Source organism: Huiozyma naganishii, chromosome 3, assembly GCF_000348985.1.
Source record: "Huiozyma naganishii CBS 8797 chromosome 3, complete genome".
NCBI lineage: Eukaryota > Fungi > Ascomycota > Saccharomycetes > Saccharomycetales > Saccharomycetaceae > Huiozyma > Huiozyma naganishii.
In genome coordinates, this window is record NC_035924.1 from 736,574 (window position 1) to 762,165 (window position 25,592).

A 25,592-nucleotide genomic window follows, 5' to 3' on the forward strand; every position below is an offset into this window, starting at 1 on the left:
AATTGCCAAAAACCATTGAACAGACAGTGGCTATAACTGAGGGGCAAAGCCTGTTTGTAACCGCGGTTTCGTAGCATCTGTCTCGAATCGGAGCTTGATCTAACCAGCTTATACAGTACTTTAAAACCCAAAGACAGTCGTAAGAGGGCTACAGATACTTACAACAGCCTGAGATTGTTATTTTTACGTGTTTTTTTACATAGTTAAAAAAAGTATCAAGTTACAGCCCTATCCTCCCCATGAATATCAAAATATTAACCCTAATATAAAATATAGCAACCACACCGGTTACGAAGACGTTTGATTTATTAGCCACTTTAAGTGAATGTTTTCCGGAGTATCCGGTTCATTCTCCAAATCAATCGTTTCCCACGTAGTCTTGTGATGAACACCATTTCTAGAGTCTGCTACCAGACTTACACAGTTATCTGACGTGCGTCTTGAACGTCTCCCCCAATACAGGTGACTCTGTGTGAACTTGTTAGAACTCATATCTATCAACTTATCTATTGAATCCTCATGACCGTCGTATTCCACTTTGAAACTTTGCTGGTACTGTGATGCAAACAAATCCTGGTTCCAAGAAAACCCTTGAGATTGCGATGTGCTTATACAGAAGCAGTAGTGACACGGAGGCGTGCCCATGTACTGTCTATCGTTGATACCATCCCCATTAAAGCTCCCACGACGTATGTTACCACCACCGTCACAGTGACTGCACTCTTGTAATGAAGAATATACTATCGGGGTTTCGCTCCCCAGCATGGTTTCCGATAAGTAACTTCTGCTTGTTGCCTGATCCATTTTTCGAAGTGTAAATGTGTGTATGTGTATCTCGAACCAAACTTTCAAGTTAACGGGTTAGGATTATCTTTCGACCTGTTTCACCAAGGTTTTATGACTCAGGCACAACTAATGTCTTTTTAACCTTTCCATTTCCCTTTTTATTTTTATTTTCATCCCCTCTCCATTATCCGTTCTAACTATAGCGCATATGATAAGGATCGGCGATGGCTATCCGGGAACAACGGGTCTACGAGGATGCATCCGACAGTGACTCAGATCCAAATATATGTGGTTTATTGACGTTGTTCAACGAATTCCCCCCATCTTCGGCAGTTTGTCCCCTTCCCTACAAACACAGTCCTCAGACCAAAGTACAATCTTCGAATATGATACAGCCGCATGCATCGCGTTGCGAAGGTGTACATTTTTATTTTTTTTTCGATTTTGGGAAAGCACTTTACGTGTTTTGTTAAGTTGGTGATCGGTTTTCGGTTCCACATTGGCCCTTGATTGTCAGACAACTGGTTCCCTGTTGACAAATCTAGGCATATAACACCAACAGGACTAACTGTTGACTGTCTCTTTTTCTACAAAGTCGATTGGGTTTTATGTGGAAGAGTGTGTGCAAACCCCTTTTAACTAATAGACTGACTACAATACATCCCAAAATGAAGAGGCAGATGACCTTGAATAACTTCTTCACATCCGTGAAGAAGAGCGATACAAATACTCCAGCATCGACAACACCAAAGAAAATGGAGAAGGACGAGTCGCCGCAAATTCCTGCCACAAAGACCGCAGAGGAGAAACACGAGAATATGGATGTGGATACGGATCCAGTTATCTCCTCCTCAGAAGTCTCTGCGAAGAGAAACTCGCCCCTGACTTCCCCATCACCAACCCCAGTAGTCAGCAAGAAGATCAAAATACAGGACGAAAACAACGACACGAAAGAGTTTTACTCTACTGTCCCCTACGCGGATCTGTGTAATCTGTTCCAAGAAATCGAAGGGATCTCTTCAAGACTAGCAATCATCAAATTGTGCTCTAGTTTCCTGATCTCTGTTATGAAACTAGACCCGCGGAATTTGATCCCAATGACGTACCTATTCATTAACAAGCTAGGTCCAGATTATATGCCAGGGTTAGAGCTTGGGTTGGGTGAAAACTTGCTGATCAAGACAATCGCGGAATCGTGTGGACGGTCTTTACAGCAGATAAAAACAAAATATCACGAGATTGGAGACTTGGGCCAGATTGCATTGGAGGCGAGAAAAGTTCAACCCACTATGTTCAAACCGAAACCGTTGACCGTTGGAGAGGTGTTCCAAAATCTAAAGAGCATCGCCTCAAGTCAGGGGAAAGACTCTCAAACCAAAAAGATAAAACTTATTAAGAGGATGCTTACTTCATGTCAAGGTGTCGAAGCAAAGTTTCTCATAAGATCGTTGGAATCAAAATTAAGGATCGGGCTTGCAGAGAAAACTGTTTTGATTTCACTCTCGAAAGCATTGTTAGTTTATGAATATGGTGAATCCGATAAAGATATAGATATGGAGACTGTTGAAAATGCTGAGCAAAAAATCAGAGATGCATTCTGTCAGGTACCGAATTACGAAGTCGTCATCGATTCATGCCTTAAGCACGGTATCATGAACCTGGACCAACATTGTAGTCTAAGACCTGCCATTCCTTTGAAACCGATGTTGGCAAAACCAACTAAATCTATCAGTGAGATTTTTGACAGGTTCCAAGACCAGAAATTTACCTGTGAATACAAATATGACGGTGAAAGAGCTCAAGTACATCTTTTGGAGGATGGAACTATGAGGATATACTCGCGTAACGGTGAGAATATGACTGAGCGGTACCCTGAAATCCACATACGTGACTTTGTGACGGATCTGTCACATACGAAGTCTTTGATTCTGGATTGTGAAGCAGTCGCCTGGGATAAGGAACAAAATAAGATCTTACCGTTTCAAGTGCTGAGCACAAGAAAGAGGAAAGACGTTGATATCAACGAGATTAAAGTTCGTGTCTGTCTCTTTGCATTTGATATCCTGCTACATAACGATGAAAAACTGATAAATAAGTCGTTACAGGAAAGACGCGATATCCTTCACAGCATCACAAAAGAGGTAACCGGTGAGTTTCAGTTTGCAACCGAGATGACAACCACAAATTTAGAGGAGCTGCAGAGCTTTTTGGATCAATCAGTGAAAAACTCTTGTGAGGGATTGATGGTCAAGATGTTGGAAGGAGAGGAATCCCACTACGAACCAAGCAAACGGTCCCGTAACTGGTTGAAATTGAAGAAAGATTATCTCGCTGGTGTTGGAGACTCTTTAGATCTTTGCGTATTGGGGGCATATTTTGGTCGCGGTAAACGTACCGGTAACTACGGTGGGTTCTTACTTGGATGTTACAACCAGGATACTGGCGAATTTGAAACTGCGTGTAAAATTGGGACTGGATTTTCAGACGAAGTGCTTCAACAATTACACGAAAGATTGAAGAGTACGGTCATCGATTTGCCTAAGGCAACGTATGTTTTCGATCCCAGTGCCGAGCCAGATGTCTGGTTTGAGCCAACATTATTGTTTGAAGTTTTAACCGCCGACTTGTCGTTATCTCCAGTTTACAAAGCTGGTAGTTCTACTTATGATAAGGGCGTCTCATTGAGATTTCCTCGTTTCCTGAGATTAAGAGAAGATAAGGGCGTTGAAGATGCAACGTCTTCGGAACAAATTGTGGAAATGTACGAGAATCAGGCAAATTTGCAACAATAATTAGGCTACTCCGAAGAGTGCAGACCGGTCCTCTATTTTATTTTTTGTTTTCAGAAATTTGAGATTTCAATTCATGCTTGAAATCTTGAAGAGAGAAGAAGGAGCCCAAAACACTATAATTTAAGGCCTTTCTATTTCAATTATCAGACCATTTATACTAATATAGGTTCTGTGTATTATATCAAACATTAGACTATAGCATTGGATTGTAGCACTAGACATTTCCCTTTTTTTCTCCGTGAGTGGAAAGAAGAGCATTCGTATTTATTTTGGGATGCTTCTTTCAAGAGTACTTACTCTCGGGAAACATGCACCGTATGAAAGCTTCCATACGGAGATAGTACGGTACACATTCCACAGAACCATAATGGGATATGTTCGAAACGCATTTGGTTTAGAACCGCGAGACTCTCCGGACACACCTCAAATATCAAACCGATTCCATCCTTGGGAAGAGTCGCCATGTGCTGATTTACGTGATAGAGCAGCACGAATCAAAACTCTGGCACGATGTCCAGTAACTGGAAAGAATATCAATTATACCTGTCCTATTTCAGGAATCCCCACACATCACTCAAGGAAGGCATGGGAGGATGACACAGACTATCACAAAAATAAAACATATGAGAAGTTAAAAAAGGTCAACATATACGAACACGACTTGCGAAGCGGCCGATCGTTTCCAGAGTTTGACTTTCCAGCAGAACAGGGACGGGATCGCGCCGTCAATCTCCAAAATTGGGATTTGTTCCTATATACCAGGCAGTTCTATTCAATGGACACAGAATTCCATTTGGCCACAGTGACGAAAATGTTAAGCTATCCAATTACCATAGCCTCTGTTCTCCACGAATTTTCACCCTATAAACTACAACCTCGTGGACCCGTTACACTAGAGGGTCTAAAGTCGATTGCTGCATTGAGGTACACTTTGTATCCAAAATTAGGAAAAACTTCCTTGAGTAATAACTCTCCAATGAGGATATTCATAGTGGGAACCCGTGCTGAGAGTCAACTACCAGGACATGTCTGGAAACAATTACAGTATTTATTTTCGGAGCGAATTTTTGAGATCCATTTCATTGGACCTGAATGCCAATTGAAGGAGCCAAAGAATACTTCAACACCATTGATCAAAAAAGTGGATGATACGCTGTCCCTGATATACCATCCACAATACTTTCACGAACTTCACAAGTCTGGGGATCTGTTCCCATACAATCCTTACAAAGACGTATTTTTTATCTTCCATCCAGGCTTTGCATACCCCGATACCCGAAAGCTGTGGTTGGACGAAACCATTCCAAATCTTTTGGAGACCAAATGTGCAATATTCCATACTGGATTTAACGAGGGTGACATAACGAACGATGTCACTCTGATAGATAAGTGCTACCGCAATGAGATAGATGTCTTGATGAAACCAATAAAAAATGTATTTGGTAGCGTTAAATGGGAACTGAACGACATAAACCCCCAAGAGGTATACCAATTCAACATGTATATAGCAGGTTTCAGAGGCAAAAGATACCACCCGATAAAGATTTGATCCTCGTTATCTTCTCCAATCATGTACATAGTCATGTAGTTAAATTAAATTTCTAATGTTCTAACGATACACTGAAGATATTCTTTTATGAGTTGTTTTACATAATGGCATTATAGAACAGCAAAAAGTCCCTTTGGCATTTCTCCCATCTTTGAGGATCAAAAAAAACATAGGAGCCTCTCTCACTCAAACCATCCGGCGACACCACAGGCTCCATCGTCGGGTCTTTTGTCAACCAGGCTTTTAACGTTTTATGATACCTCCAATTCCTTTTCCTCAGTTCCAAGTAAGTGAGTTCTTGAATTACTGTACCTGGATGCTTGTAGAAGAGATAGAAAAGGGTCTCGTCCTGAAACAATGCGACGCGCTGTTGATCCCGTTGTACAGAGTCGAAACAGGGCGGCGTGCTTTCCGATTGCAATACTTCGTCAATACCCAGAAACGATGCCGGTATGTAAAAAGTGGGTTCAACCTCACTTCTGGATGTCTCAGCCCAGGGCGATTGGAAGGTAGCCAGAACTGCCTGTCTCTTAGAGTCTCGCGGAATACCGAGAGAATGCAGCATGGACGATAAATCTGCCCCCAGTGCCATAGAATGGTCGTATTTCGAGGCAACCTCAGGATCTCCCTGCCTCACAAGGGGTACCAGTGCTTTTAGTCCAAATTTATCCATCGGGTGGTGGGTGTATTGCGGTACTGATCTCTTTGCTCAGCCTTTTAGTTTACCTCAGTGGATATATAATTCAGTTTATTTCACATTAAAAAGTTGAAAATTGAAATATTGTAGTACTGAATTATGGTAGAAAATAGAGTATCAGACGCAGATAGACAACAATATTAACGAGGGCAGAACAAAAATGGGCGAATCAAGACGGTTAAATCCAAATATTTTAGTGACAGGGACACCTGGGACAGGGAAGTCTACAACTTGTGAATTGCTACTGCGCAATTTGCCTGACTACACATATTATAACATTTCGGATTTTGCTGCTAAGAACAAATGTTACGATGGGTACGATGAGGCTCGTAAATCTCACATTGTTGACGAGGACAAACTGTTAGATGAATTGGAACCATTGCTTCATTCTGGTGGAAATATTATAGATTGGCATGTGAACGATGTTTTCCCAGAGAGACTGATTGACTTAGTAGCCGTACTTCGATGCGACAGCTCTGTTTTATTTGATAGACTGAACAAGAGAGAGTACCATAGTTCCAAAATAGATGAAAATATGGACGCTGAAATAATGGGTGTTGTATTACAAGACGCATTGGATTCATACGAAGAACAAATAGTTGTTGAATTACAGAGTGACGATACCGAACAAATGGCAGCGAATGTTGACCGTGTCGTTACATGGACCACAATGTGGAAGGAACAACATCCGGAGGGGGTCACGAATGAGCTAAGTGCGCATCAGGCCAAGAAAGAAAGAAACGATGAGTCTGAAGAAGGGGACTTTGAAGAGCAAGGCAGTGATGCCTCAAGTGAAAGCGAAAGTGACAGTGAAAGCGAGGGATCAAAGTAACTTCCTTGTATATTACAGTGGTCTCTGTTATATATATATTATAATGCATCTTCTACTGTAATATAATATAAAACAAACATACTCCCTTACCTCAATGATGTTTGGATGCTCATCGCATATTTTGTTAATGTACTTTGAAAATTTTCACTATTAGAAATTGTTTGTAGTGATTTCGAGTAAGAGATAGAGGAAAAGGTTGAGACTATCTGGTCAATTAAGCATTGCATTGCTCCACGTTGGACAGAACATGTTCTACGTGCTTATAGAGTTACAGAGCGAGCAACCGCGCGACTCATTAAAAGATCAAACCAAATTGAAAAGACTGGATTATCAGATCATCGATGCGGATAGTTTGGAAAAACGGAAGATTAATGGCAATGAAATAAGGCAATTGGCAGTGGAGGGTTCCAACTTACAAGACACAGTACTGCTCTTTGAAAAGGAAATCAACTCTGTTATTAACGGAGAAGAATTTGTACTGTGCTCCATGTTTTCGACATGGGAACTGCGAGTTGTATTACCACGAGAGGCTAACGATGAACAAGTGGAACTACCTACGATTTTGAAGTACCCCATCGTGCTCGACTTATGGAAGGAGTTTGACAGGTGGTGTACCAACCACCCAGACGCGTTACAATCGGTCAAAGGATACAACAGGAAATGTAAGAATTTACCAATGGTCCATCAGGTGCTCGGTGTCGAACAGCGGCTAAATGAAAGTGTCAACGCCAACGGATATACGAGGAAAGAAGTAGGCATTACGTCAGATATCCTTTTACAACTGCATAAAAAATGTTCATCTGACGACGATACAAATACCGTCCTGACGCAACCTTACAATTCCAAATTGGATTACGAAACTTTTACTGAAGAACAATCTACTGTTTTGTACCTGAACAACCTACCGCCAGATACCACACAAGGTGAATTGGAAACGTGGTTTGGCCAATTCGGATCTAGACCTGTAAGTTTCTGGACCTTCAAGAATATAGTGGAGGATACGTCGAACATCAATAACAACTGGAATCTGAACAACAGTTATTACGTTGAGGAGCAAGACAGTGTATCGGGCTTTGCAACTTTCCAAACGTTTGAGGAAGCTTTTAATGCTTTGAAGCTCAGTGGGCGGTCAATACTATCTAACGTTGCAAATACAAAACAACCAAGGATTGTCGAGCACGTAGTGGAAATTCACCCCTCCTCCGCAAGGATTTTGCATTCGAGTGAAGAAATCCTATCTGCATTCCCACAAAGTAAAAACAAGCCTAGACCTGGTGATTGGAACTGCCCATCATGCGGGTTTTCAAATTTTCAAAGAAGGACTGCTTGCTTCAGGTGTTCCTTCCCTGTACCATCGGCCGTGCAGAATTCGACCGGTTTTAATGTCGAATCAACAGCAAATACTAACGGGCATTATAATGGTGGCAATAATAACTTTCAACAAAACGCTTCCTCCTTCGGGCTCAACAGCACAGCACAAAAAAATAACATCACGAGACTGAACAGTGGCTCTATTCATCAACAAACAAATAATAGCAATAACAATGGGAACGGGAATGTGATGACTACCATACCATTTCGTGCCGGTGATTGGAAATGTGCCGCGTGTGCATACCATAACTTTGCCAAAAACATTATATGTTTGCGTTGCAGCGGTCCAAAGACTTCTCATCCACATAACTTGAGAAGTCATAGTAATTACGGTCAGGAAGCTAATACAAACGGCATCTTTTTAAACAGTTTGAACTTTAATGCTAACAGTAAAAGCTATGACCCAACTAGAAATGGGAAGTTCTCTGAACTGACAAATCATTACTTGACCAATCGCATCAGTAACGGAGGTAACAACTCTATTAAAGATTAAAATATGTCTCGCATGGGCCCGTTCCAATCGTTAATACACTAGACCTTTTTTTGTGCCGCTCTATTGGTTTTCCGCCTTGGAGAATAATTTTTATCCAAACTGCATCTGAACCTTATCGATATCCACGAATTAAGCATTTCAATATATGTTGAAGCGAACTGTATTAATGACAATCAATCTCTGTATTGTATACGCATTCTACAAACACCTGTATTTTATAAACCGAAAATCAATCAAACTAATGGAGAAAGAAGAGAAGCAAAACGTCCATTCTGTGGGGTGCAGAGTCCCAAAATACTCCTAATAGTTAAGAACAGTTCTTAGACAATCACCATGATGAAGGTCTTCAAAACCTTCGTTGATTTCCTTAAAAGGTCTCTTATTTGTAATGAACTCATCGATCTTGAGATTGCCCTTGTTGTAATCTTCAATCAAACTGCCCATCTCGGATCTACCCTTGACGCCACCAAACGCGGAACCCTTCCACACTCTACCGGTGACAAGTTGGAATGGTCTTGTGGAGATTTCCTTCCCTGCTGCGGCAACACCGATGATAATGGATTGCCCCCAACCTTTATGGCAAGCCTCTAATGCATCTCTCATGACCTGGACGTTACCGGTCCCATCGAAGGTAAAGTCCAGACCACCATCGGTCATTTCCACCAGCTTCTCCACAATGGTTTGACCGTCCTTCAAATCTGTCTTTGGGTTGACGAAGTCAGTGGCACCGAAATCGAATGCGAATTTCTTCTTTGTGTCATTGATATCAACAACGATAATCTTTGACGCTTCTCTCGCTTTGGCACCTTGCACCACTGACAGTCCAATGGTACCAGCACCAAAGACAGCGACAGTGTCGCCCTTTTGGACGTTGGCAGTCTTCAGAGCAGCACCGTACCCAGTGGTGACACCGCACCCCAAAAGACACACTTTCTCTAGCGGAGCATCACGATCAATGGCCACAACAGAGACATCCGCAACCACAGTGTATTCAGCGAACGTAGAACACCCCATGAAATGCAACAAAGGTTCGCCCTTAGAGTTACGAAACCGCGAAGTCCCGTCGGGCATGACACCCTTCCCCTGCGTAGCCCTCACAGCGCTACAAAGGTTAGTCTTACCAGATTTACACATCTTACACTCCTTACACTCAGCAGTGTACAGAGCAATGACGTGGTCCCCGACTTTCACGCTGGTCACATCGGGACCCACAGACTCAACAACCCCGGCCCCTCGTGCCCCAAAACACAAGGAAACGCACCTTACCTCGGATCCAAACCAGACAGAGTGTACGCATCCGTGTGGCAAATAGCAGTGTTGGTGATCTTGATACGCACCTCGTGCGCCCGTCGGTGCCTCCACGGTAATCTGCTCCACCGTCAACGGTTTCCCAGCGGCGTACGCCACAGCAGCAGTGCATGTAATCGTCTGTCCCTCAGTGTTAGCCATTGTTCCTTGTTTTCTCCCCCTTGTTCGTGCAGATTCCACCCTTTCCCAACACTGCTGACACCCCTCCTCATCGCTTGCAAATACGTATTTTTGCCTTAATTTTACGTCAAAAAAGTGAAAAATTATCGTTACCCGGATCTGTTGAAGTTTCTTCAATTTTTTCTTTTTTTTCGCTCAAAAATTTTGAGATTTCGATTTCGAAGTCTCAAAAGGAGCGATAGGGACGTCAGATTTGAACCATTTGGTGTCGTGGAGAGTGTGGTTTAGGGCGTTAGTATAGTTGGTGCTAGTTTTTTTCTTTTGTTGGTGTGTTTAGTGAACTTTTATTTGTGATAAATTAGAAGGGGGATGCTGCGCTCTGCGAAGAATATCGTGAAAGGGTACTCCGATACGGAGGTGTTGGTGCGTGATGCCACTGCTAACAATTCGACGAACCCGAGTAGGGAGCTTTTGGACGATTTGGCGGACAAATCTTATAATTCTGTCGAGTTTTTCGAGATTCTGGATATGCTCGACAAGCGTATCAATGACAAGGGGAAGTACTGGAGACATGTTGCCAAAGCGCTTACAGTTTTAGATTACCTTGTCCGGTTTGGGTCCGAAAACTGTGTCATTTGGTGCCAGGAGAATCTGTACATTATAAAGACTTTGAGAGAGTTTTCCCACGAGGATGCTGGGGGAGAGGACGAAGGTAAGATTATTAGAGTGAAAGCTAAAGAATTGACATCGCTTTTGATGGATGAGGAGAGGTTGAAGGAGGAACGGGCTATGAACATAAGACGTCGTGGCGGGCCCAAGAGGCGTAGCGGTGGGTCCAGGGAGAGGAATAACCGCAGTGACGAAGATCTACAACGAGCAATCGAAGAATCCAAGAGGACAGCGGAGGAGGAAGAGAGGCGCAGACGGAATGGCGCAAGTAGTGAAGCAGACCGCCAAGCGGCACTGCAGCTCAGTAGAGAGGAGGAAGATCTTAGAAGGCTACAGGAACAAGCGCGTCTTGCCCAACAGCAACAACAACAGCAACAACAACAACCGATGTATTACGATGTGTTTGGTAATCCGATCACACCGGAAGAATATCTACAGTTTCAACAGCAGCAAGCATTATTGGCGCAACAGCAACAACAACAGGCGGCTCTAGAACAGCAGTACTGGGCGCAGCAGCAACAGAATATGCTAGCTCAGCAACAACAACAGCAACAACCATTATATGGAATACAGCAGCAAACTCTACCCACAGGATCAAATAATCCGTTTGCGTTAAATAATGCAACACAACCAAGTGCACCTGCGAGTACGACTGCGGCACGCCCTGCTGCAATTGAAACCCCCGCTACACAGACAAAGCCGTTGACCCAGACAAGATCGGGCAATCAAGCCATATCAGACAAATATAGTGCGCTGAACAACCTACTGGCGTCAGGTACAGGTATTGACACGTTTGGTAATACGGGGGAACAAAGAATCCCGGCACAACACACGCAGACTGGTACGTTCATAAACTCGCAAGGTACAGGCTACAGACAAGTTAACAACGATGACAAGCCTAATCCGTTTTTGAACGGGCAGTACACTGGGCTACCAAGCACCAACATCGTGCCTACGCAGACCGGGTTTGGATTTGGTAACCAAGCCAATTCGAGCGGTACCAATAACAATAACAACAATAACGGGACATTAGTTGATCTGTAAAATATGTAGCTAGTTACGAGATACGGAACAAGATAGGTAAAATGAAATTGCAGTATACAGCGACATGCAAGTGAGAAATTTCATGGCATATCGAGCAGAAGCAGGCCAAGAATTCTTTCTATGTCCCTTTCTGTAAGTTCAGCAGGGTTAACACCTAAGTCTTTATTCTCTAAGGACCTGAGTATTATCTCCTGTACATAAGTCTCCACATACTTTTGGACGGATGTCAATGCTTGGTCGTCTATGGTTGTGGACTTGTTTTTGAATGACTGAGTTAAGATTCTAGATAGAGTTTCTCTGGATATCTGTATACTTCCTGGAGCGGACATAAGTTCCTATAATATGGGCTTGTTGAATACAAAACTCTGCGTATGCGGAATAAAAGCCGCTATTGCTTCTAGATGTATAGATGTATATAATAATACTAATAACAATATACTGAAGTAACGCTTTGTAGTTCCAAGATAAAACTGACATTGAAATCGGATTCGCAATTACGAAAAAAAAAAAGAAAAAGAAAAAAAAAAAGAATAAAAAAAAAGTTGTAGGTTTTGTGGTTGAAGAAGAAATCAAAGGATCCCAAAAATATAGATTGATTGCGATTTTCTTTTCTTTATACGTTGTGATTATGATTTCGTGGTGATGGGAAACGGAATGTGTGTGTGGTAAATGCAAAAAAAAAATTCATGGATATTTTCATTAGAACTGAGGTTGTTGCATTGGTGGATAACCCATCTGATGAGTTGAAGGTGGCAGTCCTTGGTAAACATTAGGTTGCTGTTGCTGCAGTTGTTGTTGTTGTTGTAATTGTTGGTGCTGTAGTAGTTGTTGCTGTTGTAGTTGTTGTTGTTGAGGTGGAACGTTGAATTGCGCTGCAAATTGTGGATGGTTCTGCTGTGGAGGTATTTGGATGTTGGCCATACTGGTTGCTGTTTGTTGTTGGGAGTTCTGACCATTCTGGTGTGCAAGGTTCTGTTGTTCTATTGGGAATGGCACAGGTACATTGGTGGCGTCATCAGCAACATATAATGACTTGTCTATGGTCGAAGGGATGGCAGCAATTTCGGTACCCAGTTCTTGCTCGATCTTGTACAGGTTGAAACGGTCATTCCAATTGATCAAGTTGATGGCCAAACCTAGATGGCCAAATCTCCCAGATCTACCAATTCTATGCAAGTACGTTTCTGCAGTCTTTGGGAAATCGAAGTTTATAACAACATTGACAGCTTGGATATCAATACCACGAGTCAACAAGTCAGAGCATACCAATGTTCTGACCTTACCTTGACGGAACTCGTGGAATACCCTATTTCTTTCTTGCTGCTTCATTCTCGCGTGAGAATAGTAACAGGAGTAACCAAGATCTGTAATCTTCTTGGCAAGCAGTTCAACTCTATTGGTGGAGTTACAGAAAATGATGGCTTGATTAATTTGTAGTTTGGAGAATAGTGTATTTAAACAGTGTAATTTCTGTCTCTCCTCAACAAATGCGTAATACTGTGTAATACCTTTCAAAGTCAACTCTTCCATCAGGTTAATCTCGTATGGTTTATTTAAGTGTTTTTCCATGAATTCTTTCACAGTTAGAGGGAATGTGGCGGAAAATAGTAGGGATTGGTGATTCTTGGGTAGGAAGGCTAGTATTTGTTCAATAATGGTTTTGAAGTCGCGCGACAGCATTTTGTCGGCTTCGTCCATGACAAAAAGGCCACATTCAGACAGATCGGCAATCTTCCGAGAGGCAAGATCTAGTACTCTACCAGGAGTACCAACAAGAATGTGTATGGTGTCATTTAGTCTCAAAATATCATCTCTCAAATTGGTACCACCTGTGGTAACCATACACGAGACACCACAGTGCTTTCCTAGCGATCTAACCACTTGAGAAGTTTGCAAAGCCAACTCCCTAGTGGGGACCATGATTAAGGCCTGAATCTTATTCAGCTTAGGTTTCACCTTCTCCAAAGTGGGAATCACAAAAGCTGCCGTCTTACCAGTACCATTTTTCGCTCTGGCCAAGATATCTCTACCTGTGATTGCCACTGGAATGGCCTCCTCTTGAATAGGAGACGGTTTTTCAAACCCGGCTTCAAAAATACCCATTAGCAGCTCTCTCTTCAGATAGAAATCTTCAAAAGTGTTTCCCTTTGTCTTCAACACATCGTCTGTCTGAGGTCTGCTGTCCTTTTTAGGAATGTTCAACTGCGATTTCCAATCTTGGTTTTCCATTGTACTCGGCATGCGTTTTGGCTAGATGTGAAAATCAGATGGTACTACCAAAAGGATTAGTACAACAAGGGAATAAAAAGGATAGAATCAGAAAAGTAAGGTGAACTCAGTAAACAATCCACAAGTCAACACGATTGGGAATGAAAGGAGTGAAAGTAAAAAAGAGAAATAAAGAAGAGGAAACGTATGAGTAAACTATCTTTCTTGACTATAACCCAAATTATGGCAGATTATAATACAAAAAAAAAGACAATATTAGGCTCACACAAATAACTAATAAAGAAACAGGATCTCTTCAGTAAAAAAATGTGTCTATTCGTCCTTTCTAGATTCCAGAAAGAAAAAAGGGTGTCTTTTATGCTTTCGTAGCTTGTAGGGAAAGTGGTTTTAACTCAGTATCACTCGTTTGTCCTTTTCTTTTTTATCAACGCTTTTTATATTTTTTTTCCGTCGGTTTTTTTTCCCATTTTTGTTTTTGTTTCCCACAACTGCAAACCGTATAGAGTGATGACCACAAAAGATGTGCGGCTGTTCACACACTGTGTGTCTTTGGCGGCAAAGGAGCCCTGCTCTAGTACCCAGTCCTTGGGTGCCACCGACATATAGTTCGGACCATACTTCTGGGTGTATTAACTATGTCGACAGCGCACCAGATACAAACGGGCCCTCACCCACACACCCACAAGTTCTAAAACGGGGAAGATATTGAAAATCGTTTTGTTTTTTTTTCTTAAATTTCCCGAAAAAGAACGAAATTCGCAATAAAAATTTGTCACGTTTTCTTTGCTCCTCTTTACTATATATCTTCAGAGAGATGCAGAGTGGTTTGATGATCCCATGTAGTTTCAATTCTCTTGCGGTTGCGGTCCGGTCCAACCTTCAAAATTCTGACACCGGCATCCCGTTTAATATAGCTATTCAAGGTGGTAATGGAATTGTACGCTTCTCCATTTCCAGCAAAATCCCTGCAGCGGAAGAATCTGAAACATTTAACGCTTCGGAATAGCAACTCAATTGAGGTCAACGATGATGCGGCATCCAGTAAACTACCATCGCTCCATAATAGGGGCAGCTTGAAAGAAAATAGAAAGTCGATCCCCTCGTCTGTATCTGGTACATCTTCTGTGAACACGAGTGCTGCACTTATACCGTCACCAGTGGATGAGGCGGGCATCGGACAATTTTCTCGCTTTAATAGAAACTTTAAAAAGAAACTCACTTTGAACATAACAGTACCTGAACCCAATAGTAGTGTTGCTTCCCCAAGTGGTAAATTGAACAGCAACAATTCGAAGACAACTCGTGATAATTGTATTCGTGTAAGCGCCTCGGAGAGAGAGACACTGTTTAACCAGGATTGTCCCTATCAGCTGCAAGATTTGGTCCAGTTGGGCAAGATAGGTGCAGGGAATTCAGGGACCGTTTTGAAGGTGCTACATGTCCCAACGACAAAAGTACTCTCGAAGAAAAGTATTGTGATTGAGAAGAACAACGAAGTCATCAAAAATCAGCTGCTGAGTGAGCTGTCCATCATGAAAACTATAAAGCCGCACCCGAATATAGTTAATTTTTATGGCGCGATGATAAACCACACAATAAACGACGAAATTATCATACTAATGGAGTACATGGATTGTAGTTCGTTTGACAAAATCTTATCCGTTTACAAGAGTTTCCAATCAAGAAAAATGGAGAATGGGCTCCAAGAAGGAGTGGAACACAAACAACTCACTTGGTTCAATAACCCTCTGGTATTGTCCAAGATTTCCTTTGGCGTGCTTAGTGGACTCGCATACCTCTACGAAAACTACAAAATTATCCACAGAGACATTAAACCCTCGAATGTGCTGTTGAACAGCAAAGGGTATGTCAAAATTTGCGATTTTGGCGTTTCCAAGAAAATGATAAATTCCATCGCAGACACTTTTGTAGGAACTTCAACGTACATGTCGCCGGAGAGAATACAGGGGAACGTGTACTCCACCAAGGGGGACGTATGGTCTCTTGGACTAATGATCATCGAGCTGGTCACTGGAGAATTTTCACTTGGTGGCCACGATGACACTCCTGACGGAATCTTGGATCTCCTGCAACGAATCGTCAACGAAAAGGCACCAAGTTTACCAATCGAAGAGTTTGACTTTCCGCCAGATCTGGTTAACTTCGTCTCTCGGTGCTGTGTCAAGGATGCAAAATACAGATCTTCGATAGCAGAGCTCCTCGAACACGATTTCATCACAAAATATAATAGGGATTCCCCCATCATTCAAAGGGAATTCAGACACTGGTGCAAGAAGATCAAAGCAAAATCAAAGGAGGATAAGGAGATACGACGCGAAATCACTAAAAGGGCATTACTAGAAAAAAGGCAAATGGAAAAATCGGCAAATGCAGTGAGGAGAACACGGAGGTAGAGATAATCTAATATATAAACAGGGACATTTAATAACTTACCGTCATACGTAACGTAGGGAGATGGGGGAAGGGTACCGCGTTTGTCGTGGTAACACGGACCTATTTTGCATTTTATTTACACGACCAGACCACTTCAGCAACGTATTCAACATATATATAGCGGCCACGAAGACGTCCCTGTTAGTTATCAAGTTTCTTACCGCCAGCCTCAGAATAACCACCGTTGGCCCATGTCGAATAAGTTTCGATTCCTCTATAAAGACCAAATCCAAACAGTAAGCCACCGACACTTCGAATAGTTGCTCTCCACCATTTTGGGTGCTTTAAAGCATAATCGCTAAGTGACTCTTTGATGCCTCTTTTGGTGGGACGGCCAGTCAATAAATAGCTGCCGCTTCCTATCAGGAAAATTGAGTTAAAAATGTCGCAACCAAGACAACTTTCAAAGTTTTCGGACTCCGTTGGAGGCTGGAAGACCTTCATTATATTACTGTTGTCACTGTTCATAATCAATGCTACTTAACTCCTTTCGATTCAGCAAGCAAAACAAAGGTAAGCTTGGGAAGGTACTACTTTGAAAGTTAGCAAATGTAGTCTTGCACATCGCCATCTTTTTTATTTTCATTTTTATTTTCTTTCAAAATAAGACTCATGGCGTAATGTTTTTTTTTCGTGTCTGACCATTCATAACGACACTAAGCAGACCAAGAAATGAGTACAGACGAAAGTAAGCTGACTAGCTTCCAAAAGAAACGTCTAGAGAATATCAAAAGAAATAATGATTTGCTGAAAAAATTGAAGCTAAATAGTATAATTGACTTGCCCAAGGCAGAAAATAAGTTACACAAACCCAAAGCTGCACCAAAAAAGAAAAGTGTCCCCAAACGCAAGATTGAGAAAGAACCTAGCGTGCCAACGAGGAGATCGCGTCGTCTACAAGGCCAAGTTGCTGAAAAAGTGGACCCTAATGCAATTGATTTGGAGAGGCCGTTCAAAGACGAGAAAAAGCCATTTGAAGATATCAGCATTATAGGTGACATCAAGCTATCCGACTTGGTAAAAGATGAGGATCGCTTGGCAAGGCTGGACAGCTTGAAATTATCCAGTGGGGATTTTTTCAACGAGTTGAAGGAGCTACAGTCGCAATCCACTGTTAAAGGTGCTGATATAGACGAGTTTGATTCTATGAAAATGGTCAGCAGCAAAGTTATCTACGAGAGAGTATCGTCTTTGTATTGTCATCCAGATAAGGACACTAATATAGTGGTCGCTGGGGACATTTCTGGTAATCTGGGTATCTGGAAAGCAGACTTGGAGCAGGACGAAGTGGAACAGACGGACGATGTCACGAGATTCCAGCTATTTCGAAAAAATATCGGGAGAATTGATTGCTTCCCAACTGAAACTGGGAAGTTGTTGGCAACGAGTTATGATGGTTTTGTTCGGTCAGTGGACTTAAACCAACTAGAGAGCGAAGAAATCCTTCAATTGAAGAATGAATACGATGATGCTCTTGGCGTGAGCGATTGTCAGTTCAGTTATGAGGACCCCAATGTATTATTTTTGGTCACTCTCAGCGGGGAGTTTACCACTATCGATCTCAGAGAAGCAAAAAATACGGCTAGTGTAAAGTTTAGACGGTTAGCCGACAAGAAAATTGGATCGATGTGCATAAACCCAAAGCAACCGTTCCAAATTGCAACAGGTTCCTTGGACAGGACAATGAGAATATGGGACATTAGGAAACTTGTTGACAAGCCCGAATGGTCACAGTATGAAGATTTTCCAAGTCATGAAGTCATTGCGACATACGACTCACGTCTCAGCGTCTCAGCAGTGTCATACTCCCCAAGCGATGACACGCTGGTTTGCAACGGTTACGATGACACCATCCGACTGTTCGACGTCAGTGACAAAAGTCTGACCGAGGAGTTGCACCCGAAGTTAACTTTGAAGCACAACTGTCAAACGGGACGATGGACAAGTATCTTGAAGGCAAGATTCAAACCAAACAAAAACATCTTCGCGATCGCCAACATGAGCAGAGCCATCGACATTTACACGAGTGACGGGACGCAGTTGGCGCATATGAACACGCCGACTGTCCCTGCAGTAATCAATTGGCACCCTTCGAAATTGTGGCTTGCTGGCGGGAACTCCAGCGGTAAAGTGTTCCTTTTCAGCGACCAATCGTGCAGAGTCAAGCAAGAAGTGGCAAGCTGAACACATGTTGTAAATACTTCGTTATATTACGTTCATAAAAAATCACTCTTGACATTGGAGTAGCACACCTAGGTTCCACAGCCAGTCATCCAGTACGACCATACACTCAACATCACCTGTTGCTTTGTTTTCATTGAGATCAAATATCCACTCAAAATTGTAAATAAAAAAAAAATCGCTGTTTTGTTGTTGTTGTTGTTTTTTGCGGTTTCAAAAAGATTTTGTGATTTGTTTACAATAAATATATGAAACCAAATAAACAGCAATTGGAGAAGAGTATCAAAGACAGCTCTCATAATTACCTCGGGCAATAGTGCGGCTCTTCCCTTTTTTGAATCAAGGTAGTTTAGTTGTCCAAGAAAAGAGTATCAGAGATCTTGAGCTTTATTTTTGCTATTCATTGTTAGAGGAGGTCTTGCTAAGGATAATTCGAGAAAGTGATTCGACATTGTCTCTCAACATCTACAAAACCTGACGGCTTTCCACATCAACAATACTTTGAAAAGCATTTTACTTGAGAGCGATTTTAAGTTGAACTGCACACAATGAATTCAATAATTGGATCTCAGCAAGGTAGGTACGAAAGAATCGATAAAGAAAATACAGCTCCTCAAGAGTACAGCAATAACTCCAAATCAACAGTGTCTTTATTATCCGGCACAAACGATGGTATTCATATTCCAAAGCACAGATCTGTTTTGAGTGATGTCACTTCACAGATTGAAAACAAGCAAAGTACAAATTTGAATAACAAGCCCCAGACAGGCAACGCCTCTGCATTGAATAACGGCACCACGTACAGCAATCCCGGTACAAATAACCATCAGAGCACTATTATAGAGACACTGACTTCATCACCTTCACTTTCCACAAGCAGTAGCATTATCAACGCGTCTGTCGTCCGGGAAAAGCATCATTTCCCCTCGGATACTGTATCGGTAGAGGATGATTTCGAAGATAACGATTCTTACAAAAATGACGTAAACGAATATTCCCCGATCGAGGAGGATGACAACAATAACTATTTGAAGGAACCCTTGGAGCCAAAGATTGATGCCAGCATACAGGCTACCTTGGATGAAAGTTACAAAAAGTATGATAGATCGACGCCCGATCCAATGGACGAAGACACATACGATATAGTAATGGTGGCTGAACTCAGCAACGACATATTTGCATATCTTAGGAAGCTAGAGTTAAAGTTCAGGCCAAATCCAAATTACATGCATTACCAAAGACATTTAAAGTGGTCATACAGAAGGATTCTTCTTGATTGGCTAGTAGAAGTCCATAACCGGTTCCAATTACTCCCCGAGACTCTATATCTGACGGTAAATCTAATAGATCGTCTCCTATCAAAGAAATCCGTACTTTTGGATAGATTCCAGGTTGTAGGTGCGGCAGCTTTATTCATCGCAGCCAAATACGAAGAGATCAACTGTCCAACTTTGAAAGAAATTGTGTACATGTTAAACGGTACTTACACAAAGGAAGATATCATAGCGGCGGAAACGTATATTATAGACAGTCTCGGTTTCGAAATAGGTTTCCCTGGGCCGATGTCGTTCCTGCGCAGAATAAGCAAAGCAGACGACTACGAATACGACGTAAGAACGTTGGCTAAGTACCTTCTTGAATCTACAATTATGGACTCAAGATTGGTATCTGCTGTGCCAAGTTGGCTGGCAGCTAGTGCATACTTTCTCAGTAAAGTAATCCTCGGCTACACCACGTGGTCTCAGAAACACACGTATTATTCTGGCTACACTCAGCAGCAGATATTGCCGTTGGCATCAATAATCCTGGATAACTGTAAAGACGCTACCGCCCATCATAGGGTGATTTATGAGAAGTACTCGCATAGGCGCTACGGAAACTGCTCCCAGATAGTCGCCAGATGGATTGAAGCAACAGAAAGAAAGATTACGAAAAAGGACACACTCGTGAATGAGGGGGACAGAACAAGGTAATTTTTTCTCTCCATTAAGAAAACAATACATGCAGGCCCTATATAATAAACACGTTAAAAAAAGGGTCAATGCCACTTTGCTGCAACGTTCTAATACACATATCAACACTCTTCATTCCCATTCTTCTTCTATATATAACTACTTCGATAATGCATTCAATTTTTATACTCAGTTTCTCCTTCGCCTGAAGCGTATCGTTATTTTTTTCGATTTATTTTAAACGATCTGAAAATCCCTTTACAGTAAAGGCGGCTAATCATGTTTAGAGTATGCACACCAACCACCATCCGCCAGTCACTTACACAAACACATACAAATAAAGATGGAAACGGAGCAGGAATTTACTATAAATGAGGATACTCGTGGTTCAGTTATTTATGATTTTGATTCAACTAATGACATTATATTGTGTCTCGAAGTGAATAACAAACAACTAGGTGTTGCAGTTTTCGACTGTCAAACACGTGGTTTCCGAGTGTCTCCTCAAGACTACTTTGTATCCACTTTGACCGTCGCTAGTTCGTTGGGAGTATCATATTATGATGAAATCAATGCCATCCTTGGTAGTATAATCCTCGGTGAAAACCCAACTTTATGTTTATTATCTAGCAGATTGGATTCTGCTTGTTATAATTTCGTGAAAGAAAAAGAGGAAAATATGAACTTCAAGGTTGATGTTCAAAGCAACAAGATCTTCCGAAAAGTAAAAGAGCTGAAGAATTTGAATTTTGAAGTACATACCGAGAATGTTTTACTGGATGAAATATATCTAAATTCGAAAACAAATGCTAAGGCCAGTGCTGCTGCCTTTGGTGCTATTTTACACATACTAAAGCAGCATGCCGAGGGCGTGAATGATGATCTCGCGATGAATGAAGATGAAACTATTACCACAAGCTTGTTAAATATGGTACGCTCTTTAAAACCTTTGGAGACAGAAGGTATAATGTTCATCGATGAAGACACTATTGCTTCATTACAAATATTCCCGTCATCACATAATTTTTACAGCGAAAAAGTGAACAAAGAGGGCTGCTTCAGTATCTTTCAACTTTTAAACCACACCTCATCAAATCACAGCAAAAAACTTTTGACGTCATGGCTAACCGCACCATTAACAGATATTAACAAAATTAAAGCAAGACAAGCAGTCATTGAAATTTTATTGGATGAAGCAAATGGTTCTCAGTTTCAAGAAATTCAGTACTTGATTAAGAAGTGTCCGGATATGTTTTCAGTGTTTAATCAATTTTGTGATGGCAAGGAAACGTACCGCACCTGGTTAAATTTGGAACTATTCCTTGAAATTTGTTGTAGTTTATTCAGAACAGTTCACGCATTGGATGTAACAGATTATAATAACATATTGTCCAGAATCAAGGCTTTAAAATATGTTAAGACCCTACATTCTCTCTCTCAACACGTTTCCAGCATAATGGACATTGAGAATACAAAAGATACAAAACAAGCAACTATTGCGTATGGTGTTGATAAGAAATTGGACAAGTACCGTACTATTTATAACGAACTAGAGGGAATTTTAGTAGAGGTTGCAAACAATTCTGAAGATACACTAACTGATGTTGTTCCGCTGGGCAAGCTCAACGAAGTAAGACGGTTAAAAGAAAACGATATCGTTAATGCCGTCTATATTCCCGAACTTGGTTATTTGGTAGCCTTGGATATATTAGTTGAGGAACATTTTGTAACATTCCAAGATATTATGTGGGAGGAAGTTTTTAGAACCTCTACACATATATATTTCAAAACAGAAGAGACCAGTAAATTGGATGAAGCATATGGGGATATTTGTTCAAAGATTTCCGACTTAAGAATCGAAATACTATATTCATTAAAAGTCGAAATTTTAAATGTCAAGACTTCTGCCATTGAATTTTATGAACTAATTGCCGAACTTGACGTTTTACAGTCTTTTGCTCAAGTTTCTCAAACAAATGATTACACAAAGCCAAAGATGGTTTTGGATGAAAGTTTTATTAGTGTAAAAAAGGCTAGGCACCCTCTCTATGAAACAACCGTTTCAATATACATACCCAATGACTTAACTTTGGACGGTGGAAAATACAGTGATGAACACTGGTTTGAGCATGACAAAAACAGAGTAAATATACTGAGTGGAGCTAATGCTTCAGGAAAAACAGTTTTCATAACCCAAATAGCGTTGTTATGTTATTTGGCCCAAATTGGCTGTTACGTTCCTGCAGATAACGCAACGATAGGAATAGTAGATAAAATTTTAACAAGAATAAGGACCGAGGAAACAGTAACAAAGCTACAAAGCAGTTTTGAGCTGGACTCAAGACAAATGTCAAAGTGTCTTGCTTTCGCAACTCCAAGAAGTTTGGTACTAATTGACGAGTATGGGAAAGGGACTGACGTGATAGATGGACCCGCCCTATTTGGAGCGATAATTAAACACTTATCGACAGATAAAGCTTGCCCAAGGGTGTTAGCAACCACACATTTTCATGAGTTGTTTAAACCGGATCTGCTAACAACCCACATTCCAGGAGTTCAGCATTACGTAACAGAAATTCTTTGGGACAATACCACACCCGGCTCAGAAACGGAACCAAATTTTGGCTTAACATTTCTCTACACAATTAAGAAAGGGATTTGTGATAATTCGTTCGGTGTTTATTGTGCAAAGATTTGCGGCCTTAAAAAGTCTATTGTCGAGAGAGGGCAGCAATTGACAGCTCTGATAGCAGAGGGTAAGGACATTGTTTCGGAATATGGCACACTCTCCCAAAAAGAAATCAATGATTTTGAGAGAAACCAACGGATCGTTAAAAGGTTCATGGCGTGGGATCTTGATCTAGAGTCCACAACCACCGGACACAGCTTAGCAGAAAAATTAAAAAATATGTTACAAGATTCTACTGCTTAAAACTCTTAGAACCTCGTATAGAAGAAAATTGTTTTGCAAGCAAGAGACGGGTCGCTGAACTTCCAATAGTTTTGATTATTTATACAATATCTTGCTTAAATTTTATCTTAACAGATTACTTATTCTTTAAATTTGACGGATCTGGTCAAATTCTTCTTGATACCAGTCTTTTCACCCTCGTACACACCAGATTGGCCACCAGAATAAACAGCCCGTACCGACTTGAGTTTCTTTTGTGCCTTATCGTACTTCTTCCTCTTCTTAACACGAGAGTTTCTGTTGTCCTTATTCCTCTTAGGCGTAAGACCTTTATTTTTCAAGATTTGATAATTAATGGCACGTTTACCATCATCACCAACATTCTCAGCAACCTCGGCCAGTTTGCCCTCCCTAGAAGCAATAACGGCCAGTTTGTGTGCATCCTGGCGAGCTTGCTTCCTGTTTTCTTTGCCCTTTTGAATTTGCTGATAATAGTCGTTCGTGCTTTTGCTGTTCAACGATTTTGATAACTCTTGATCTTCCGAATTATAATCTTTATCGTCTAAATCTGCCCCACTTGAATCATGCATACCACGTTTTCTGGCTTCCTCCAACAGTCTTTGTTGCCTTTCAAAGAACCGTTCTTTATATGGTATATCATCATCCCCAGCAAACTTATCGGATTTCTTGTTTTCTTGTTGGTCAATCTTGGATGTGTAAAACCTAAGCGTCCGTCTCCTCGCTTTCTTTTCTTGAGCATCAACATCTGCCATTTCAGACTCCACGTAATCGTCGACGTCCTCGTGAGTGACATCCTTCTTTCCTTTATCCAGACGAGATTGTGTCACATACTCTTCGAAATCATCCAATTCAGCTTCTGATGCACTGCTTTCATTCGAGTGATTATCAGAAGATTCAACGTCTGCAGCAATGTCCTTTAATGTTTCTGGATCCAGCTCGCCTAGATCGCTTTCCACTTCTTCCTCCTCTGATACCTGTTCTTGTTCCGATGCACTGCCACTCTCTGATTCGAGGTGATCTGATAATTCGCTGGCTTGCCTCCAAACTTCTTTTGACGTTAAGATTGCTTCCATGATAGGGTGGTCTCTCATTGTAGTAAAATCTTCGTTGTTGTTGAATTCATGCAAAAGAATACCAAAGTAAGATGATATAACCCCCAAATAAGAAGCTAACGCCACATGTTTTAGTTTAACTAGCTCAGTCTGCTTTGAGGACTTCATGGATTGTAACGTGCCGTTAAGAGTGGTGAATTCCTGACACAAAGGTGAAAATTCAGGAAACGTAGTTGCCAAATATTCTTTCTTAGAATCTTCGTCCATCTTTAAAACATCTTTGCGCGACACTGCGCTCCCGAGCTGTTTGGTGGAACTTCTGAATTCTGCGTCAAAATTCACGTCAAAGTTCTTGGCTGTTTTCACCCATTCTTCCTCAATCTCATTGTCCAAATAATCATCCATGTTCAAATCCTGTAAATGCTTTCTTTGTTGTCTCAAAGCTTCCTTCTCAATCTCCTTGGCGGTTTCTTGATCATCCAGATCGTCGGCCCCGTAATATTCATTTTTGTTATCACCCCAGGCAGCTTCATTATCCAACATTTGATCGGCTGGCTGCTGTCCATCTGATTCTTTTTCCATGCTCCGTCCAAAAACTTTCCGGTAAACCCTTTCTTTCTCCTCCTCGTCATCATCTTCTTCATCATCCTCTGAGATTTCCATTACCTCCTCTTCATCCAAGTCATCCAACGAGTCGTCATCGTCACTGGAGGCAGCATTTCTAGCCAAACTTGAATTCTCTAGCAAAACCTTTTCCCTCTTTGCTGCAAAGTCATCGGCCTCACTTAATCCGTATTTACCCCCTTCATCTTCCTGGACGTGTCTCGCCATTATTAATATCAAGCGTAGATGTGCCGCTCACTCTATGGAAGTTTTCCTTTCAGACTATCAAGTGCCCTGCAGAGAGTGCGTTGCGATGAGATGAGATGACTTTAGCTACTGAAAGAAAAATATTGAAAATGAACTGAAGTGAAAAATTTTCACAATTTAGAAACTATGTGTAACAGATCATTACATCAAAGAAGACCAGAACTACGCATTTACACTTGAAATAAGAGCGTATATTTGCAGAGAACATTGCTATCTCTTTAGGAAAGCTATTTAGTTGTGTCATTTCTATTTTTGTTTGTA

At 41.4% G+C, this 25,592-nt stretch overlaps 16 protein-coding genes across 16 annotated transcripts; 9 read left to right on the forward strand and 7 right to left on the reverse strand.

Moving 5' to 3' along the window:
- Positions 1-288: 288 nt before the first annotated feature.
- UGX2 (Ugx2p) lies at positions 289-804 on the reverse strand (the record flags this gene model as incomplete). Its single annotated transcript, XM_022607092.1, has 1 exon — positions 289-804. One exon carries the CDS (start codon positions 802-804, stop codon positions 289-291), a length of 516 nt encoding a protein of 171 aa, XP_022463723.1.
- Positions 805-1,394: 590 nt separating this feature from the next.
- On the forward strand, positions 1,395-3,578 carry CDC9 (DNA ligase (ATP) CDC9; the record flags this gene model as incomplete). The annotated part of the gene is made up of 1 exon (XM_022607093.1): positions 1,395-3,578. The coding sequence occupies one exon, from the start codon at positions 1,395-1,397 to the stop codon at positions 3,576-3,578; it is 2,184 nt and encodes a 727-aa protein (XP_022463724.1).
- A 274-nt stretch (positions 3,579-3,852) lies between these two features.
- KNAG0C03750 (uncharacterized protein) lies at positions 3,853-5,127 on the forward strand (the record flags this gene model as incomplete). Its single annotated transcript, XM_022607094.1, has 1 exon — positions 3,853-5,127. One exon carries the CDS (start codon positions 3,853-3,855, stop codon positions 5,125-5,127), a length of 1,275 nt encoding a protein of 424 aa, XP_022463725.1.
- Positions 5,128-5,224: 97 nt separating this feature from the next.
- CDC36 (CCR4-NOT core subunit CDC36) lies at positions 5,225-5,800 on the reverse strand (the record flags this gene model as incomplete). Its single annotated transcript, XM_022607095.1, has 1 exon — positions 5,225-5,800. One exon carries the CDS (start codon positions 5,798-5,800, stop codon positions 5,225-5,227), a length of 576 nt encoding a protein of 191 aa, XP_022463726.1.
- A 184-nt stretch (positions 5,801-5,984) lies between these two features.
- Positions 5,985-6,656, forward strand: FAP7 (nucleoside-triphosphatase; the record flags this gene model as incomplete). The annotated part of the gene is made up of 1 exon (XM_022607097.1): positions 5,985-6,656. The coding sequence occupies one exon, from the start codon at positions 5,985-5,987 to the stop codon at positions 6,654-6,656; it is 672 nt and encodes a 223-aa protein (XP_022463727.1).
- Positions 6,657-6,903: 247 nt separating this feature from the next.
- NRP1 (Nrp1p) lies at positions 6,904-8,520 on the forward strand (the record flags this gene model as incomplete). The annotated part of the gene is made up of 1 exon (XM_022607098.1): positions 6,904-8,520. One exon carries the CDS (start codon positions 6,904-6,906, stop codon positions 8,518-8,520), a length of 1,617 nt encoding a protein of 538 aa, XP_022463728.1.
- A 300-nt stretch (positions 8,521-8,820) lies between these two features.
- On the reverse strand, positions 8,821-9,969 carry SFA1 (bifunctional alcohol dehydrogenase/S-(hydroxymethyl)glutathione dehydrogenase; the record flags this gene model as incomplete). Its single annotated transcript, XM_022607099.1, has 1 exon — positions 8,821-9,969. The coding sequence occupies one exon, from the start codon at positions 9,967-9,969 to the stop codon at positions 8,821-8,823; it is 1,149 nt and encodes a 382-aa protein (XP_022463729.1).
- Positions 9,970-10,317: 348 nt separating this feature from the next.
- On the forward strand, positions 10,318-11,661 carry ENT1 (epsin; the record flags this gene model as incomplete). Its single annotated transcript, XM_022607100.1, has 1 exon — positions 10,318-11,661. One exon carries the CDS (start codon positions 10,318-10,320, stop codon positions 11,659-11,661), a length of 1,344 nt encoding a protein of 447 aa, XP_022463730.1.
- An 80-nt stretch (positions 11,662-11,741) lies between these two features.
- On the reverse strand, positions 11,742-11,990 carry MHF2 (Mhf2p; the record flags this gene model as incomplete). Its single annotated transcript, XM_022607101.1, has 1 exon — positions 11,742-11,990. The coding sequence occupies one exon, from the start codon at positions 11,988-11,990 to the stop codon at positions 11,742-11,744; it is 249 nt and encodes an 82-aa protein (XP_022463731.1).
- Positions 11,991-12,360: 370 nt separating this feature from the next.
- Positions 12,361-13,902, reverse strand: DHH1 (DExD/H-box ATP-dependent RNA helicase DHH1; the record flags this gene model as incomplete). Its single annotated transcript, XM_022607102.1, has 1 exon — positions 12,361-13,902. One exon carries the CDS (start codon positions 13,900-13,902, stop codon positions 12,361-12,363), a length of 1,542 nt encoding a protein of 513 aa, XP_022463732.1.
- A 917-nt stretch (positions 13,903-14,819) lies between these two features.
- On the forward strand, positions 14,820-16,304 carry STE7 (mitogen-activated protein kinase kinase STE7; the record flags this gene model as incomplete). The annotated part of the gene is made up of 1 exon (XM_022607103.1): positions 14,820-16,304. One exon carries the CDS (start codon positions 14,820-14,822, stop codon positions 16,302-16,304), a length of 1,485 nt encoding a protein of 494 aa, XP_022463733.1.
- Positions 16,305-16,485: 181 nt separating this feature from the next.
- On the reverse strand, positions 16,486-16,812 carry DMO2 (Dmo2p; the record flags this gene model as incomplete). Its single annotated transcript, XM_022607104.1, has 1 exon — positions 16,486-16,812. The coding sequence occupies one exon, from the start codon at positions 16,810-16,812 to the stop codon at positions 16,486-16,488; it is 327 nt and encodes a 108-aa protein (XP_022463734.1).
- Positions 16,813-17,016: 204 nt separating this feature from the next.
- CMR1 (Cmr1p) lies at positions 17,017-18,528 on the forward strand (the record flags this gene model as incomplete). Its single annotated transcript, XM_022607105.1, has 1 exon — positions 17,017-18,528. The coding sequence occupies one exon, from the start codon at positions 17,017-17,019 to the stop codon at positions 18,526-18,528; it is 1,512 nt and encodes a 503-aa protein (XP_022463735.1).
- Positions 18,529-19,073: 545 nt separating this feature from the next.
- On the forward strand, positions 19,074-20,498 carry CLB3 (B-type cyclin CLB3; the record flags this gene model as incomplete). Its single annotated transcript, XM_022607106.1, has 1 exon — positions 19,074-20,498. The coding sequence occupies one exon, from the start codon at positions 19,074-19,076 to the stop codon at positions 20,496-20,498; it is 1,425 nt and encodes a 474-aa protein (XP_022463736.1).
- Positions 20,499-20,820: 322 nt separating this feature from the next.
- MSH5 (MutS family protein MSH5) lies at positions 20,821-23,409 on the forward strand (the record flags this gene model as incomplete). The annotated part of the gene is made up of 1 exon (XM_022607108.1): positions 20,821-23,409. The coding sequence occupies one exon, from the start codon at positions 20,821-20,823 to the stop codon at positions 23,407-23,409; it is 2,589 nt and encodes an 862-aa protein (XP_022463737.1).
- A 119-nt stretch (positions 23,410-23,528) lies between these two features.
- Positions 23,529-25,292, reverse strand: SAS10 (rRNA-processing protein SAS10; the record flags this gene model as incomplete). Its single annotated transcript, XM_022607109.1, has 1 exon — positions 23,529-25,292. The coding sequence occupies one exon, from the start codon at positions 25,290-25,292 to the stop codon at positions 23,529-23,531; it is 1,764 nt and encodes a 587-aa protein (XP_022463738.1).
- Positions 25,293-25,592: the final 300 nt, after the last annotated feature.